The 16,573-nt window shown below is 23.9% G+C and overlaps 3 protein-coding genes across 3 annotated transcripts; 2 read left to right on the top strand and 1 right to left on the bottom strand.

Moving 5' to 3' along the window:
• Positions 1 to 4,727: 4,727 nt before the first annotated feature.
• LOC122720299 (importin subunit alpha-7) lies at positions 4,728 to 9,187 on the top strand. Its single transcript, XM_043946913.1, has 8 exons — positions 4,728 to 4,947; positions 6,088 to 6,294; positions 6,371 to 6,565; positions 6,783 to 7,003; positions 7,101 to 7,364; positions 7,450 to 7,654; positions 7,737 to 8,040; positions 8,111 to 9,187. Exons 2-8 carry the CDS (start codon positions 6,088 to 6,090, stop codon positions 8,305 to 8,307), a joined length of 1,593 nt encoding a protein of 530 aa, XP_043802848.1. The 5' UTR covers positions 4,728 to 4,947; the 3' UTR covers positions 8,308 to 9,187.
• Positions 9,188 to 10,507: 1,320 nt separating this feature from the next.
• LOC122720300 lies at positions 10,508 to 12,055 on the bottom strand. The gene is made up of 3 exons (XM_043946914.1): positions 11,941 to 12,055; positions 10,921 to 11,838; positions 10,508 to 10,873 (listed from the first exon to the last, which is right to left on the bottom strand). The coding sequence occupies exons 1-3, from the start codon at positions 11,953 to 11,955 to the stop codon at positions 10,577 to 10,579; spliced, it is 1,230 nt and encodes a 409-aa protein (XP_043802849.1). The 5' UTR covers positions 11,956 to 12,055; the 3' UTR covers positions 10,508 to 10,576.
• Positions 12,056 to 12,855: 800 nt separating this feature from the next.
• LOC122720301 (palmitoyltransferase ZDHHC6) lies at positions 12,856 to 15,246 on the top strand. The gene is made up of 7 exons (XM_043946916.1): positions 12,856 to 13,173; positions 13,569 to 13,750; positions 13,833 to 13,917; positions 13,977 to 14,251; positions 14,430 to 14,642; positions 14,735 to 14,922; positions 14,993 to 15,246. Exons 1-7 carry the CDS (start codon positions 13,119 to 13,121, stop codon positions 15,129 to 15,131), a joined length of 1,137 nt encoding a protein of 378 aa, XP_043802851.1. The 5' UTR covers positions 12,856 to 13,118; the 3' UTR covers positions 15,132 to 15,246.
• Positions 15,247 to 16,573: the final 1,327 nt, after the last annotated feature.

Raw genomic sequence — 16,573 nt, 5'->3', positions numbered from 1 at the left:
TGACCACGCGGGTACTCGCTCATAGGGGAAAACTGGCCCTACACTACCGGCCCTCTTCTCTGCGAGTTACCTTTACTGCGTTTACTATTCTCCATTGTACATGACTACCATACGGGACCAAAGGAGGCTGCGAGAGAGATCGCGTGAGTCATCCGTTCTGTGCCGAGTTCCCATTGGCGTAGAATAACTCTAAAATATTTTTGCTCGAATGTCAATAAGAACGTGATTTACTAGACATGATACTAGAACATTTACTAGAACGTAATTTTACTAGAATGTATTTGTAGGATTTTTAATGATTTCAATTTTCTTAGTTTATAAATTCTTATTATTTTGACGTAAAAATAATTTGAATCTTTTATCTATATCTAAAATGTACCGAAATAGATATAAATATTGAAAATCGTAAACATGTTTTTTAGAATTTTAATGATTTCAATTCATTTAGATTTTTATTATTGATTTATTATTGTTCTTATTTAATAACTTGATTTTTAACTTGATAAAAAGAGAAATTAAAAAAAAGAAAATTAATAAAAATGTAAATCATTATGATAGTAATATAAAAAATGAAAATTGAAATTAAAAATCGTTACTTTATATTTATTTATTTTTATTTAAATAAAAATAATTAGGAATGAAAGAAGAATGTAATGATTTTAAATTGAAACTTTGAGATAAGATAATAAAGCTAAAATGCGAATATTATTTAAAATTATTTATTAGAGAAATTTATTTATGAGAAAAAGTATAAATTTATAAATTTGTATCATAAGCAATATTAAATTTAAAAATATAGATAATATTACTATTATCCACAAGTAATGATAAATTAATAATCCATTTATGGACATTATGGATAAATATAATATAAAAATAAAAATATCGTAAATTCGTAATGATTTCTTCATTTCTAAGAGATCAATTCAATATTCGTTTAATTCTCAAATAAATTTGAATCTTTCGAGTCAAACAATAAAGAGTGCAAAAATATTTTCATGAAATTTAAGACATGACACTCTTATTAAAACATATCATTCAAACATATCAATATTACAACATATCAATAATTCAAACATATCATTATTTATCATTATTTTACTTATATCATTATCATTATTTTACTTAAAAAAATTATTCTATTCTAAAATACACAAAAAAAGATTCCTTAATGCCATTTACGAAACTAGTGTAAAAAGAAAAGGAAAAAAAAAGAGGAAAAGATTTTTTATGAGTTCCATTTTCTCGAAGGTCAGTGTAAAGTCGTATCGCCGTTGATTCGTCTCTTCACGATGAGAATTGTATTTCATTTTAAATGGTCGTTTCGTCAGTTTCTCGATATTGCGATTAACGGCTGAGAATCCTCGCATGTAACGATTTTCTTTATTTCATCGAGAGATAAAAAATAACTCGTGGTCACCAAAATGATGTTCATTGGCCTCCGCATGATCATAACGCGATTGTTAAGGAACCTCTTCGCTAGTTGCTTCACTCAGTCACACACGCTCTTCACGTTAAATCGAATTAATTCGTTACTACCGGTACTGATCAGACTGGATATGCGGGTGCTCTACCAATTTTTAGTGGTTCCATCATTTAATGTGATTTTCATAATCAATAAAAGATTTTTTTCATACATATTTTTTTATTTATATACGTATAAAAATTTTTACAATAGATATTGTAGAATATATGAATGAAAAAATTTTTAATTTTTTTTTAAGAATTCTGTATCTAAAATTAATTTTTTTTTATAATTCGAATAGATAATCAATTCTTTTTTTTTTGTTAAATATGAACATAGAGATGAAAAACAGAAGATTAAGATATTAAAGATAAAAAATAAAAATTAATTGAATTGTGATTAATAAAATATCTTTTATGAATAACATTATAATTTTCTATATAATAAATATAATATGAAAATAAAAATATCGTAAATTCGTAATGATTTCTTCATTTTTAAGAGATCAATTCAATATTCGTTTAATTCTCAAATAAATTCAATTTTTAACGAAATATTTAATTATTATTTAGTCATTCCAATAAGCAATGTGTTTTTCTGAAAATGGAGTTTAAAGTAATAGAATTTATCATAATAGAGCTGGTTTAAAAAGGAAGTAGAAACTTGGCAGAAATATCACAAATAATTGTAGAAAATGAGAAATTAGAGACTATTATTATTATTAGAGATTAATATTGCCAGATTATTTATTTCCATTTATTAAAAAAACAAATTACTTTTGGAATAAAAACTAAAAAAAACAAAAAAGCAAAATACCCTATTGTATAAAATTTTCAAAAAATGAAGACAAAAAATATCTTTTATATTTATATTCTTTATAATATATTATAAAGAATATATATATAATATTATAATATAAATTATAATAATAATATAATAATAATTCTTTATAAATTATAATATTCTTTCTATATAGAAAAAAAATGTAATTATTCCATCAAACAAAAATATTTTTAATATTTTTAATTTTTTATGAAATAAATCCCAAAAATATTTGACTTTTTCAATTTCTAAAAAAAGAAAAATATTTAGGTCGATATCATATGAAAGAGAAAAATTTAATGAAAATTCTTAACTACCTACGTCATTGTGTCCCGAGCCACGATGCATCAGTCTGGCTTGCATCTGTATGTATTTAAGCTAGGGGGAACCCCTATGTGACATCATCCCCCTCCATACGTGCGGCTGATTCGTTTCGCTGGCTGACTTCTGTCGCCTAACTCGAAAACACCCCTGAACCCTGCCATCTCCCTTTACCTTTAATCTTTATCAATCCATCCAGCCGAGCCGGAATCGAACCAAGGAACGGACGGCGCCGCGCATTATTCACGCCCGATAGCTTCTCAACCCTCCGCTCGTCCTTCGAGCTTTACCTTCCACCACTGATACCACCCCTTTTCTCATCCCTTCTTCTAGCTAAATACTTTTCGTAGAGTTCACTAACGACTTTCTAGCGATTCGATTCATGATAATCGTCACAAATATTTCGAGAATAAGAAATAGGCGATTTGTTTGTTGAGATTTTTCAATTTAAAGAATTTGAAATTAATGAATACTTTTGATAGGATAGATTTGATAAAATAGTGATTTTTTTCATTTAAGAATTTATAATAATTATTTATGATAATAATTATTGTTAAGAATTTGCAAGAATTTCTTAAGAATTGTTTTTTGTTTTGAAAAATAAAAAACAAATTGTTTCTTTGCAATTGTATTATTTTATAATAAAATATTATTTTATATATTTGATATATAATAAGATATTTCTCAAAAATTCATGACTTATTTTATTGTAACATAGTAATTATATTTTTATAAATCATTTTTCTTTATCTATTATTAACTATTTGTTTTTAAAATATTTTTGTATATAATATTTTTTTTTAAAAATGAATTATATTATTGAATATATGATTATATTGAAAATAAAATTGAAAAAATAATAATAATATAGTAATATAAAAGTTAATTAAATAAAAATTATGATTATTTTTAAATTTCTTTACTATTTTTTATATAAGAAATGTGTCTTAGAAAATATTCTATATTTTATTATAAAATATATTTATTATAAAATATCTTTTATATAATATATATATTTTTTAAGTTAGGTAATTAATTCATTCAATTTTTTTATTTTGTTATAGTAAAAAAAAAATAAATACTGTAAATAAATACTTGTTCATTTATGGATATCGGAGTTTAGAGTAGAAATAGGCGTACAGGTAGGTGGAGTCTTATATACAGGGATAACCAATAATAGCCACACCTACTAGTCATCATTTGCTTCCGTTTCTTTACTTGAAACAGAGATAGTTAGATTAACAGATCATAAAGAGAAAATGAAAGAAAATAATTATAAAGATAATATATACATATAAATTGTAAAATCATAAGAACTATTTCTAATTTATGTTTTAGTTGTTCTTTAAAATAAAAATAAATATTTTTTCAAGATAAAATTGATTAATAATTTAATAATATTATTATAATTTAGTAATATTATTAATAATTAAAAATTAATAATTTATAATTATTATATTGAGATTGACTTTTAATTAATACTTTTAATTAAAGTATCAATATATATTTATAAAATATATAAAATAAAAATGATATTAAATTGTAATGTACATATTAAAGTTTAAGTACAAATCAAATTTTTATAATTTTTAATAATATTGATTCTATATGATTTTTATATATGTATAATATACAATTCTTACATTATTGTATGATCAAAGTATTAGCATTGTTATATTATATTACAATTAAAATATAACATAATATAATCTTATATTATTATATTACAAAATATTCTATCATTTTCTTTATTCTTTTTGATGTTGCCGCCAAAAATTTTTAAATATTTTTTTAAATTAATGAAAGAATTTTATTTCCGGTTATTGCATTGTTTCATGTAGTCGTTTCACATCTATGTATTCCGAAAAGCATCCATATTGTTTCATTTATATAGTCTTGTACTAGCAAAATCACATTTCCACCAATCAGATACATGATCAACAGAACGAATATTTCTTGAACGCACTTGGAAACTACCAGAGAAATTTTTGCAAATTTTATCGTTGATTTTGTTTAATTTTTATATTTTTACAAATTTTATCCTTAAAACACTATATTTATAAAATTTTAGAAATTTGTATTTGAAATAATTCGAAGACATTTTTAAACAAGCCAAAATTAATCCCGTGAAATTAGAAAAGAATTAATAAATATGACTGTTCTAACGGACCTATCAGCATTTCGCAAGTGCGACCCGTGATTCCTTGCGCGTTGGAGTTCAGATCAAGGTTTTCTGATCGGTCATAGTTTGAGGAGGTGAAAAGTGTGGCGGTGCTTTATTCGATATTCTTTATGAGATCTTATATTTAACGGTTGGCTTCTGAATTTCTTTCGCAGCCGTAAGTAATGAGAGTTTGATTATCTCATGCCGTAGGATCTTCTAGGAAAATTATACTATTGCGACGTACGCAAGAGATCGAGATGATTCCAGGCGAACGTCAATCTTTCTGTTCCCATTGGTGCCAAAATGTCTAATCTAGCATAATCTATTATAGAGTATAAAATATCTCGTAAACAAATACGGAACATCATTTGATCTTGCGATTTTTATCATATTTTATTTCTAAACTAATATCTTCGAGACTACACCCCATCCCCAATATCGTTGCCGAATTTTAATTCCTAACCCTCAATAGCTCATTGTCAAATAGCTTCAAGGTATTCCTAGTCCTCATTGATGACTTGATTATATACAGAATAATTTTTATGCATTTTTGCTCAATTTTATCTTGTTCGTAAATAGATATATTTTAATCAAATTGTTTAATCATATTAATATCATAAATGTTATTTTTGTATAACATATAGTTTCATCTAGTACCATATATACATATTTAAATAGTACTGTATGTTATATAGTAACGATTTTTTTTATAGTAAAATATTGTAAATATTAATTTGAATAGGTCAAATATATTTATAAAAGTAAATTACTATATTCCAATAAATTTATATATAAAAATATATATATATGTATGTATATATATACACGCACACGCGCGCGCGCGCACACACACACATATATATAATACATAGATATTTATATGTATATTTAATAACTATATCTAGACATATTAATCATTTATTATAATAATTATTTTATAAATAAAATATATATATTGCTTTGGAATAATTATTCATAAAAAAATTTAATGATAAAATCAAATAATTTGATATATTAATTGTGCCCAATATGAATATAATTATCTTGTTAATTAATAAGTTTTTTATTATTTCCTTTGACTTTCATTATTTATAAAACTGGAAATATTACAATAAACAATAATTACAATAAATAATAATAAATGTGAATTTTTTTTAGGTATACTCATCATTTTATTTTAAAGGAAGTTTAATAAATTTTTGATATATTTTCATTAAATATTTATAATTTCTTAATGTATTTTTTTTTATTAATGTATTTAATGATATTATTATTTAATAATATTATTAATGTTTTGTTTTTGAATAAATTTTAGATGTCAGCCGCAACTACACATAAATATCGTTATAAAAATGTGGGTCTGGACTCACAAGAACTGAGAAGACGTAGAGAAGAGGAAGGTGTCCAATTAAGAAAACAGAAAAGAGAACAACAATTATCAAAAAGACGTAATGTTCCTAATATGGTTGCTGATGATGATAATGTTACAGGAAATGAATCTGCTTATCCTGCACCACAATCAGTAAATTTAAATTTTTCAATATAAAAAATATTTTTATTTAAAATTATTATTTAAATGTATTTTGTTTATTTTACAGAAAACCTCTATTATTGTACTTGAAATGGTGCAAGAATTGTACAGTCCTAATCCAGAAGCTCAATTGGCAGCTACGCAAAAATTTAGAAAAATGTTGTCTAGAGAACCAAATCCTCCAATAGATGAAGTTGTAAAAACTGGAATTGTACCTAAATTTGTTGAATTTCTAGAGAATAATGCAAATTGTACATTGCAGGTTAGTGAAAAATTATTTTTGAAATATATAATATATTTTTGTATGAATATATTACATATATCTTTAATATATATAATGAATAATTTAATATATCTATTTAATTATAATTTAATTTAATTATAAATACATAAATTTAATACATAAAATACATAAAATATTAAATATAAAATAATTTATTATATTTTTGTATAATAATAAATACTTAAAATGACTTCAGTTTGAAGCTGCTTGGGCTTTAACGAATATAGCGAGTGGAACGTCTCAACAAACGCGTGTAGTAGTAGATGCAGGAGCTGTACCTATTTTCATATCATTACTTGGTTCTGAATATGAAGATGTTCAAGAACAGGCAGTTTGGGCATTGGGCAATATTGCAGGAGATAGTCCTGAATGTAGAGATCATGTATTAGACAGAGGAATCCTCACTCCTCTGTTGCAGTGGGTTTCAAATTTTAAGTTTTTTGATTTTTATTTAAATAATAGAAAATAAATATTTTTTTTATTTTTTTTTCTTTTTTTTTCTTTTTTTTTTTAGATTACTTTCTAAAGCAACACGTTTATCAATGACACGTAATGCGGTGTGGGCATTATCCAATCTTTGTCGAGGCAAGACTCCACCACCAGAATTCACAAAAGTCGCACCATGTTTACCAGTTTTAGCTCATTTTCTCAATCATACTGATAGTGACGTTCTTGCCGATGCTTGTTGGGCTCTTTCCTATTTAAGTGATGGTCCAAATGAAAAAATTCAGGCAGTTATTGATGCAGGTGTATGCAGACGTTTGGTAGAATTACTTATGTAAGTAACTCTATCATATGAATTGAATTATACCATTTTATTAAAATATTTACAAAAAAAAATAATGTCATATTTTTTGAATTAGGCATCAACAAGAAAATGTTGTCAGTGCTGCGCTTCGAGCAGTGGGCAATATAGTTACAGGTGACGATGTACAAACACAAATTGTTCTTAATTGTTCTGCGTTACATTGTTTGTACCATCTATTGAATTCGTCTCAAGAAAGTATTCGTAAAGAAGCTTGTTGGACAATTTCTAATATTACGGCAGGAAATCCTCAGCAAATTCAAGTTCGTATATACTTTTGAAAAGTATAAATTTTAGCAATTAAAGTTTCTGTTATTAAAAAACAGATGGATTTTGTTTTAACAGGCTGTCATTGATGCCGGTATATTTCCCGTCCTAATTGATATTTTAGCAAAAGCAGAATTTAAGATTCGAAAAGAAGCAGCATGGGCGATTACTAATGCTACAAGCGGTGGTGCACCGGAACAAATACGTTATATTGTTGTTGAAGGATGTATTCCACCATTGTGCAATTTGTTAACAGTAATGGATCCTAAGATTGTTCAAGTTGCATTAAGCGGTTTAGAAAATATCTTGCGCGTGGGAGAACAAGATGCTGCCTCGCATAATGGTATTAATCATTATGCAGTATTAATCGAAGAATGTTTCGGTAAGTGTGAAATTAAAAGAAATAACTGCGATTGAAAAATATTATTATATATTATATTGCAATATTTCAGGCCTAAACAAAATAGAATTTTTGCAATCTCATCAAAATGTAGAAATATATCAGAAGGCCTTCGATATAATTGAACGATATTTTGGTTCTGAAGAAGAGGATACTCGAGTGGTACCTACTATTGATGCACAAGGACAACAGTTCCAATTCAGAGCACCTGATTCATCTCAATTACCTGTCCAGGGCTTTGAATTTTAATCGATTAGTTTTAATCGAATCTCCAAATGTATTATCTGGTTCAATCTTGTTTTGTTCCTTGTGTTTACATCTATTTTTCGTAAAAGGAACTTATTCAAAATGAAAGAAAAATATCAGTCAGATGCAAAACAGTGGTATATTTATACATATACTTTGAATTCGTTTGTATTGATCAGAATATCAGCAAAAAAAATCTTGAAGTGATCAGTTTTTTGCTCGACGATAAAGATGAGTAAAATGTTTATACGCAGTTATTTTAAGTGGTTTTCTCTTATTATTTTAGCTACACCATATGCATCATTCTAAGTTTATTACAAAAATGCAATTGTTTATTACGAATCTATATCAAATTGTGACAATGCTTTTATTTCTTAAGCTTTGAAGCAATTTGGATAGTTTCGTAGTTATATTTGAACACATAACATAAATCATATTAGTATGAAACATTTAGTTTATTGAAATTAACAAAGTAAACACTTTAGTGCTTAAGTAGAAACAAATAACTACGGAAACAATGATCAGGACAATTTACTATTGAGGTAGACTTATACCTCGAACGACGTATGACTGACTCAGAATTACGAAAACTTGCACAACTGGCAAGACATAAATGACTGAAGTACGCGACTACGTAGCCAACACTGACAACTTATGCAACGCGTTACTCACATCCTTACTACATTAGGTAGGAACATGACCAATTAAACTTTTTTACTGTAAATACGTATCTTGTAATTTTAAGGCTATTTTATACAGAATGCCCTAAAAAAACAATATTTATGTTATATTAATATGATCTTTAAAAAAATTATTTTAAAATACATACATATAAATGCATGTTTAACATTTTATTCAATATTGGCACAAATATGTTGTTAGAATATTATTGAATAATTATTGAATAATTATGAATAATTATTCAAATTATGAAATTTTATTATATTTTTTTTCATTTATATGAAGTATAAAAATATTTAAATTGTGAATATAAATGATTATATTTAAACTTTTAATATTTAAATTTTCAACAACAATTTTAATAAATAGATATTTTACAAATATATATTTTTCAAATGAAAGTAAATTTTTAGTATATATCATCAATATAAGCAGTATTTGTAATTGTATTAAATTTTGGACATTCTGTATAAAAAGTCTATGACTGTATAAAATGTATTTATTATTTAGGTTTGACGGTACCATGCTATATTATGCAAAATATATAAATATATATATAAATATATATTACCTACTTTTAGTTACGGACTTGAATTATTACGACAGAGGAGGACTGTATTATAAGAAATTCGTAAGCGATCATTTTGCTAATACGATATTTTAGCAAAGTGTACACTTATGAGTATTTGTTGCCAATTTATAAAATGCTTATTAAATAAGATATAAGCATATTGGAAAGAAAATTTACCATCTTGTGTTGCGCATGCTGTTCTGAGATAAATAATAATAGTCAAAATATTTTGAAACGTTACTGTTGAAGAAATTATATACAAGTATTTGTTTTTATGGATATATCATTCAATTTATCTTGATCTTCCTCAAATATATATGTAAATGTATCATTTATATAAGCAACTAAATTTTGATACTAAATAATTATCGTAATTTATTTCAGATTCGATTTTGTAAGAAAAGTTGTTAAAAAAATTTGTTTATAAGTTTGCAAAAATACATTTTTTTCTAGTATAATAGGAAATAAATGAAATAAATTGGTTTTTCTACTAATGCGATTCCATTTATAATATAGGAGAAACGCATTGTAAATTGGCAATTTAAGACATGAATAACAATACGTGGACGAGGACCGAAGACATGTTACACTATTAAGATACAATCACAGTATGACATGTATGAAGTGAATTTATTCATTGTACTTTATTTTAAAGCTGCATAAACATGTCATTCAAGAGCATAATTGAAATCATGCCAGAGGCATTGATCTTGTTGTTATATTTTTTGAAAATTTGTAGAATCCGCCAAATCCATTGGAATCTTTATCTATCAAAATGTTGATTTTCTGTACTGTCATTTGACGTAATAAAATAAAGTTGAATATTAATATACAAAAATGTTTATTTTCTTTAGTTTTAATACATAAACAATATTTATATTATTTATAATATTCTACAATAGCAAAATTATACATGTTATTTTTATACTATGTGTTATGAATATTTTTTACTATTTATTATTACAATATAGTAATTATATTATATATTACATATTATACTGGTAGGAAATTATAATTTATTTAAATAGAACAATCTGCATAATTGAAATTTATATTTGATTCTGAACGTATTGGTACAATTATTCCATCTGTAAGTCTAGTTATTAATGGATCTAAAATATCTTTATCCATATATTTTGATAATCTTGTAAATATTTGCTTTTCAATAAATTCTAATTCCATTTGAGATGATTTATATCCATCAACAATTACTGTTATTATGTATATAGCATGTTCAACTAAAGGTTTTTCTCTATCACAAAAGTTATGAAAAGCTTTTAATGCCTCAGTATTTATGCTTAATAAATCTTGTACTATCTAAAANAAAAAAAAAAGAAAAACAATAAGGAATTATGTATACTCACTACTGCCTTTTTTTGTATGATTTGAATTTTCAAATTATGAATAGTTTGTCCAACATCATTTGGAAAATCTTTTGCTGTTAATATTAAATAATCATTACTACCTAAAATTTTGCCACTCAATTGTCCAAGTAATTGAGCTAAGCAATTCAAAGTACTAGTTTCATTTCCAAACAAAATAATAATTGAAGGTTTTAATGGAAATAAAACTACATCATATATTCCAGCTGATATATCATTCCAAATGTTGGATTTTTGATTATGAAATCGTGTCTGAATTATTTGTATTGATTTATCTAATATGTTATTCATTTCAATTAAATTTACTTTTTTTGTTTCAATAATTGTTTCTGGATTTTTATGAGATTTTGTTTGAATATTTAAGAGCATAAAAAGAAATAAAAAGCATAAAATAGTACCCAAAAGCAATTTGAAACAATTTGAAAAAAACCCTTCTATAATTTGCTTTTGTTCTTTATGAGAGAAAGAATCTTTATCGATATTAGAACATGCATTTAATTTATGATAATTTCGTCTATATATTGTTGTAGAAGGAGAATTTTGTGGAGTAATATTAAAAGATTGATTTGCATTATGTGAAGTATTGAAATATTCTGGTATATCTTTTGAGTTATTTAAAAATGTATAATTATTTTTTTCAATATCATCATCAACCTTATCATCATTATCATCATTATCATCATTATCATCATCATCATCATCATCATCATCATCATCAGTATATTGAAAATCAGAAACACTACGAAATTCTTGATTTTGTTGCTTAGTTTTGTACATATTTACCAATAAATTTTTAGAATTTTTAAAAGAATTGATTTCTTCACTTACATTACATTCACTTCTTAGGGGTGGACGTGCTTTAGGAACAGGTGGTTTACAAAATTCTATTTGATTATTTGGCTGAAAAGACCGTATTATTTATATTTAATGATATTCCAAATGTATGTATAATATTATATTTTATATATTCAAATTTTTATATTTATTAATAAATTTACATACACTAAATTTTTTCATATTTTATATAATTGAAATAAATTCATTATGATCGATAAAATTAAAAAAATAAACACCAACGTTATATATATCTTTTACTAACTCTCAAGTTTACTAATATTCTATACTACCTTATAAATTTAATTCAAATAAAATGATTATTTTTCAGAAAAACTATTCTAAATCAGTTAAAACTAATTTAATAGCATTTTCTAATTATTTAAAATTAGGAAGATTATGATTTAAGTTTTTAATAATGCAATTTTATATGCATAACCTATAAAAAATATTTTAAATCATATGAAAGCATAAATAAAATATACAAATTTATTATAAAAATAAATAAATAATTTATTTATTATATAGTAAATTAAGTACTTTTCTAGATTATATTGGTAAGCTTGTTATTAGATACCTTCATAGAATAAAAAAAATTTTAACATGATTTATAATAGAAAAACTATACCTATATATGAAAATTAAAATTTCATTTAAATAAATCAATTATTTATTTTTTTAAATGAATTAATTTTTAGTTAAGTTCATAAATCAATTTAATCAATGAAATTTCTATGACACCAGTTTTATAAAATTATTTAAAATAATAATAAATAAAATATATAATTAATAACAATAAATATTTAAATTTTAAATCTCGAACATTTTATAAGTACAGAAGTTTAAATGGTAATAAACTTTAAATAATCATTAAATATTTTTTATCACATTACACTATTTATTATTTTAAATAAGAAACTAAAAAATAACTATCTTTTATTTATATTATGTACTGCGATTATAAAAACATATTGATTTTTAATATACCAAATCTATAACAGAGGTTTTATATATCAAACAATTTACTAAAAAAATGTATCAAAGAAGCGATTAAGTTTTAATAAATGTGTTATTTTATATGATAATTATTAATTATTTTATATGATATATTTCTATTCATGAATTATTATAACATAAAAAATTATCAATCTTAACAAATTTTCAACATTGGTGCCACCATTGATATGTTGTGCCAACATATATGAATTGTTCCGGGATGTGTTATCGAGAGGAATACATTTTTACAAATTTAATAAGCGATCGCAAGCATTGTTCGTTTGCAGACGTATCAAATACCTGATTTTTAGGATTCAAAGGATATTTTAGGATAATTTTATGGTGACGGCATGTGTGTCGATCCGTTAAAGAAAATATGTCATTGGGGTCCACTTACTGCTCTTGGTAGGTGAATAAGAATAATTTAAATCTGTATTTTAATAGAAGGCAAACAGAAGAACATTTTTTGCTATTATGGATTATTAAATGTGATAACATACTGTTCTAAATACTAATGTATTTTAATAGTAAAGTATTACTAAGAAATTGATTGTAGAAATGTTATGTGAATAAACTTGACAGATGAGTGCTTCCATTTTGTTTTATTATATCATGATGAAATGCCGCGAAATTTGAATGTATTCTTTTAATTTTAATTATTTCTCATAATAAATTTTGTAACATATAATTATTGAATACATAAATATATTATTTAAATCAGTTCATATATTATTTAAGTTAATTTATTTATATTTATATTAATATTTATATTAACATTGTTTTTTGTAATATTGTTTTAGGAATTATAAAAATAATTACTTTGATGACAATACATTGTAGTAGACAATGGTGGCCACCACAAGAAAGTTTTTTTGGAGCAGTTAATTTTGTTCTTTTTTTTTGTCTTAGTGGATCTACACTCTTTCATTTTATTAGTGCTATTTATGAAGGACCTGGATTTCTTCCATTAAAATGGATACCGGTATTATAATATATTTCTAAAAACAATAGTATGTAAATAAAATTTCTGTTAGCACAGAATTTAATAATGCTTTTTTCTGCAGGAAAAAGCAACAGATACTCAATATTTACAATATTGTTCTGTTTGTGAAGGATATAAAGCACCAAGATCTCATCATTGCAGAAAATGTAAGATTTTGTATGGATTTGATATTTTATAGTATTTTGAATTTATTTTTTATTTCCAGGTGCTCGTTGTGTTATGAAAATGGATCATCATTGTCCATGGATCAATAATTGTGTAGGACATTATAATCACTGTCATTTTACAGCATTTTTAGCAAGTGCAGTTGCTGGATGTTGTGTTTCTACTTTTACATTAGTTTCTTGGGTGATGACAGTATTATCATTAAAACCATTATCATTTCCACCACCTTCTATATTTATTTTAATATTAGTTATCTTCAGTATTGGTTTGTCAATTGGTGTTATTCTTGCTGTTGGAACATTGCTTTATTTTCAAGTAAGATTTTTATATTTTTTTATATTATATATATAATAATCAAATATATATATGTGTATTATTATATATATAAAATTATAATTATTAATCATTAATTATATTAATTATATTAATATATAAATATATAATTATTATATAATATAATTATATAAATATATATATATATATATTTTTATAGCTATTGTCCATAATCAAAAATACAACAGAAATAGAAGCTTGGATATCAGAGAAAGCTCATTATCGACGATTTGGAACTAGAGATAAATTTATTTATCCTTATTCAAAAGGATGGCGTTTTAATTTGCAACAAGTTTTCACATGGGATTGTACACCAATAGGTGATGGAATTCACTGGCCTGTAATTGAAGGTTGTGACCAATATACTTTAACGGTAATTTTATTCATTGATTTCTAAACTAATTTATTTTTTCTATTATTTTAAATTTAATGAAAATTTAATGAACATTCATTTTTTTATTTCAGCGAGAACAATTAGCTCAAAAGAAAGATAAACGGAAGAGAGCTAAAACTTATAGAGTTATAGAAGAAGCATCTGGATCACGTTTGCCATTAAGACATGGTTGGGGTGTACTTTGTCATCCACCTTGCACTGATGAACCTCGTATTAAACTTAAAGTTGGAGACATTGTAATTGTAACACGATGGAGAAAGTACGTTCACATAAAAAATTATTAACTTTTAAATTAATTGATGAAATTATTTAATTGATGAACTTTATAGGTACTGGTTATTTGGAGAAAAAAAAGAGAATGACGAAAATTCAAAGCAAATACGAAACAGAGGTTGGTTTCCACGGCCTTGTGCCATTGAAGTGATTGAAAACGAAGTATATTCTTTTGCCTTAACAAAGTCAGATTGAAACATTCCTTCTTTATATAGAATTTTTATAAAATATTTATGAATATACCAGTGGACGAATGCTAATATTTTTACGTTTTATATATAAGTGTTTATGATAAATAAGTGTTTTTAAATATTTTGATAGTTTAATGTGAAACAAATTCTTTTTAGAATTATTTAAAATATCATTCATTATATTTATTATATAAAACAAAATTTTATTATGCTTAATATAATTTGTATAAAAACAATTCCATAATATTTTTCATTTTTTTTTTTATATATATATATATATTTATAATAATGTAAGTATACAAAAGTATGCAAATATAAATCTTTATCATATTTTTATATGTCGAACTTTAATAACAATTACTATTTATTGTATAATCATTTGTAAATATGACATCATTATAATTCTTGTAAATAATATTTTCGATAATATTACGACGAGTAATGTATTAAGTTATGCATTTTTTAATTTATTTGATAAAAGATTCTGAATTCATATAATATTTTTATCTATAATTTGTCATTTACAATTAATAATTTATTATATTATGTTATAGTTAATTATTACATATTAAATCAATGCATTTTATTGTGTAAATTTTTATTAAGAATTTTTATAATTAATAAATAAATTTTTCGCTGAAAATTATATTTACATGATTTTTATTTCAATGAAATCGTAAATAGCAGAATCAATAATTCTATAAAAAATAATATTGATCTAAGAAGTACATCATAATTTTACAAATATTCTAATGTTAAACATTAACGCGTGATATTTTTCCACAAATCAATTTAATAAGATACAAAAATAATATGTGATGCAAGTAATTATCTTTCGTATACTTTTCTACATATATTATTTCTTTTAATCGATACAATTCGTAATGCATAATATATCGCATACAATATTTTTAAATAAGATTAATTAATATATAATAATATGATATATTTTTGATTTAAATTAAAAGTAAAAAATTAAAAATTTATTCAACTGAATGTCATCGAACTTAATAAAATAGTTTTTATATTAAAAAGATTAACGTTTTTAAATAAAAACATTATAGTTTTTATATAAAAAAATTAGAAAAATTATGATTAAAATAGAATTTTAAATTTTAAATGAATACAATTTTATATTAAAAGTAAGAAGAAGTATATATAGTTAGTTTTTTTATAAAATTTTGAAAATTTAAAATATATCGAATATTTTTTTCAAACATGAAATAGAGATTGATAAAAAGCAAAGAAGGATTAATGAATACCAAAAACACAATTCACAGTTAACTGTAGAATCAACGAAGAAATCGAAGTGAAAGTGACAATTAGTAAAAGTGAATTGTACCAGTCTTTTATGATTACATGGTGGGATCTGAACACAGTTTGACTTACTCGCGGGAGGCCGAGTAGTACAGTTTCCTTCGAATCTTTCTGCCTCCAACACTTGAT

Source organism: Apis laboriosa, unplaced genomic scaffold (genome assembly GCF_014066325.1).
Source record: "Apis laboriosa isolate Shangri-la unplaced genomic scaffold, ASM1406632v1 scaffold125_cov141, whole genome shotgun sequence".
In the NCBI taxonomy this organism is placed as follows: Eukaryota; Metazoa; Arthropoda; class Insecta; order Hymenoptera; family Apidae; genus Apis; species Apis laboriosa.
Note: the sequence above shows the minus strand (reverse complement) of the source record. Positions and strands in the feature narration are given on the sequence as shown.

What these genes read in the sequence shown, in the direction of transcription:
- LOC122720299 (XM_043946913.1), top strand. Translation starts at nt 6,088, where the DNA reads ATGTCAGCCGCAACTACACATAAATATCGTTATAAAAATGTGGGTCTG. An exon ending in CTTATCCTGCACCACAATCA is followed by an intron (nt 6,295 to 6,370) that starts GTAAATTTAAAT and finishes TTTATTTTACAG; the next exon opens with AAAACCTCTATTATTGTACT. An exon ending in ATCCTCACTCCTCTGTTGCA is followed by an intron (nt 7,004 to 7,100) that starts GTGGGTTTCAAA and finishes TTTTTTTTTTAG; the next exon opens with ATTACTTTCTAAAGCAACAC.
- LOC122720301 (XM_043946916.1), top strand. Translation starts at nt 13,119, where the DNA reads ATGTGTGTCGATCCGTTAAAGAAAATATGTCATTGGGGTCCACTTACT. An exon ending in TTCCATTAAAATGGATACCG is followed by an intron (nt 13,751 to 13,832) that starts GTATTATAATAT and finishes TTTTTTCTGCAG; the next exon opens with GAAAAAGCAACAGATACTCA. An exon ending in GTGACCAATATACTTTAACG is followed by an intron (nt 14,643 to 14,734) that starts GTAATTTTATTC and finishes TTTTTATTTCAG; the next exon opens with CGAGAACAATTAGCTCAAAA.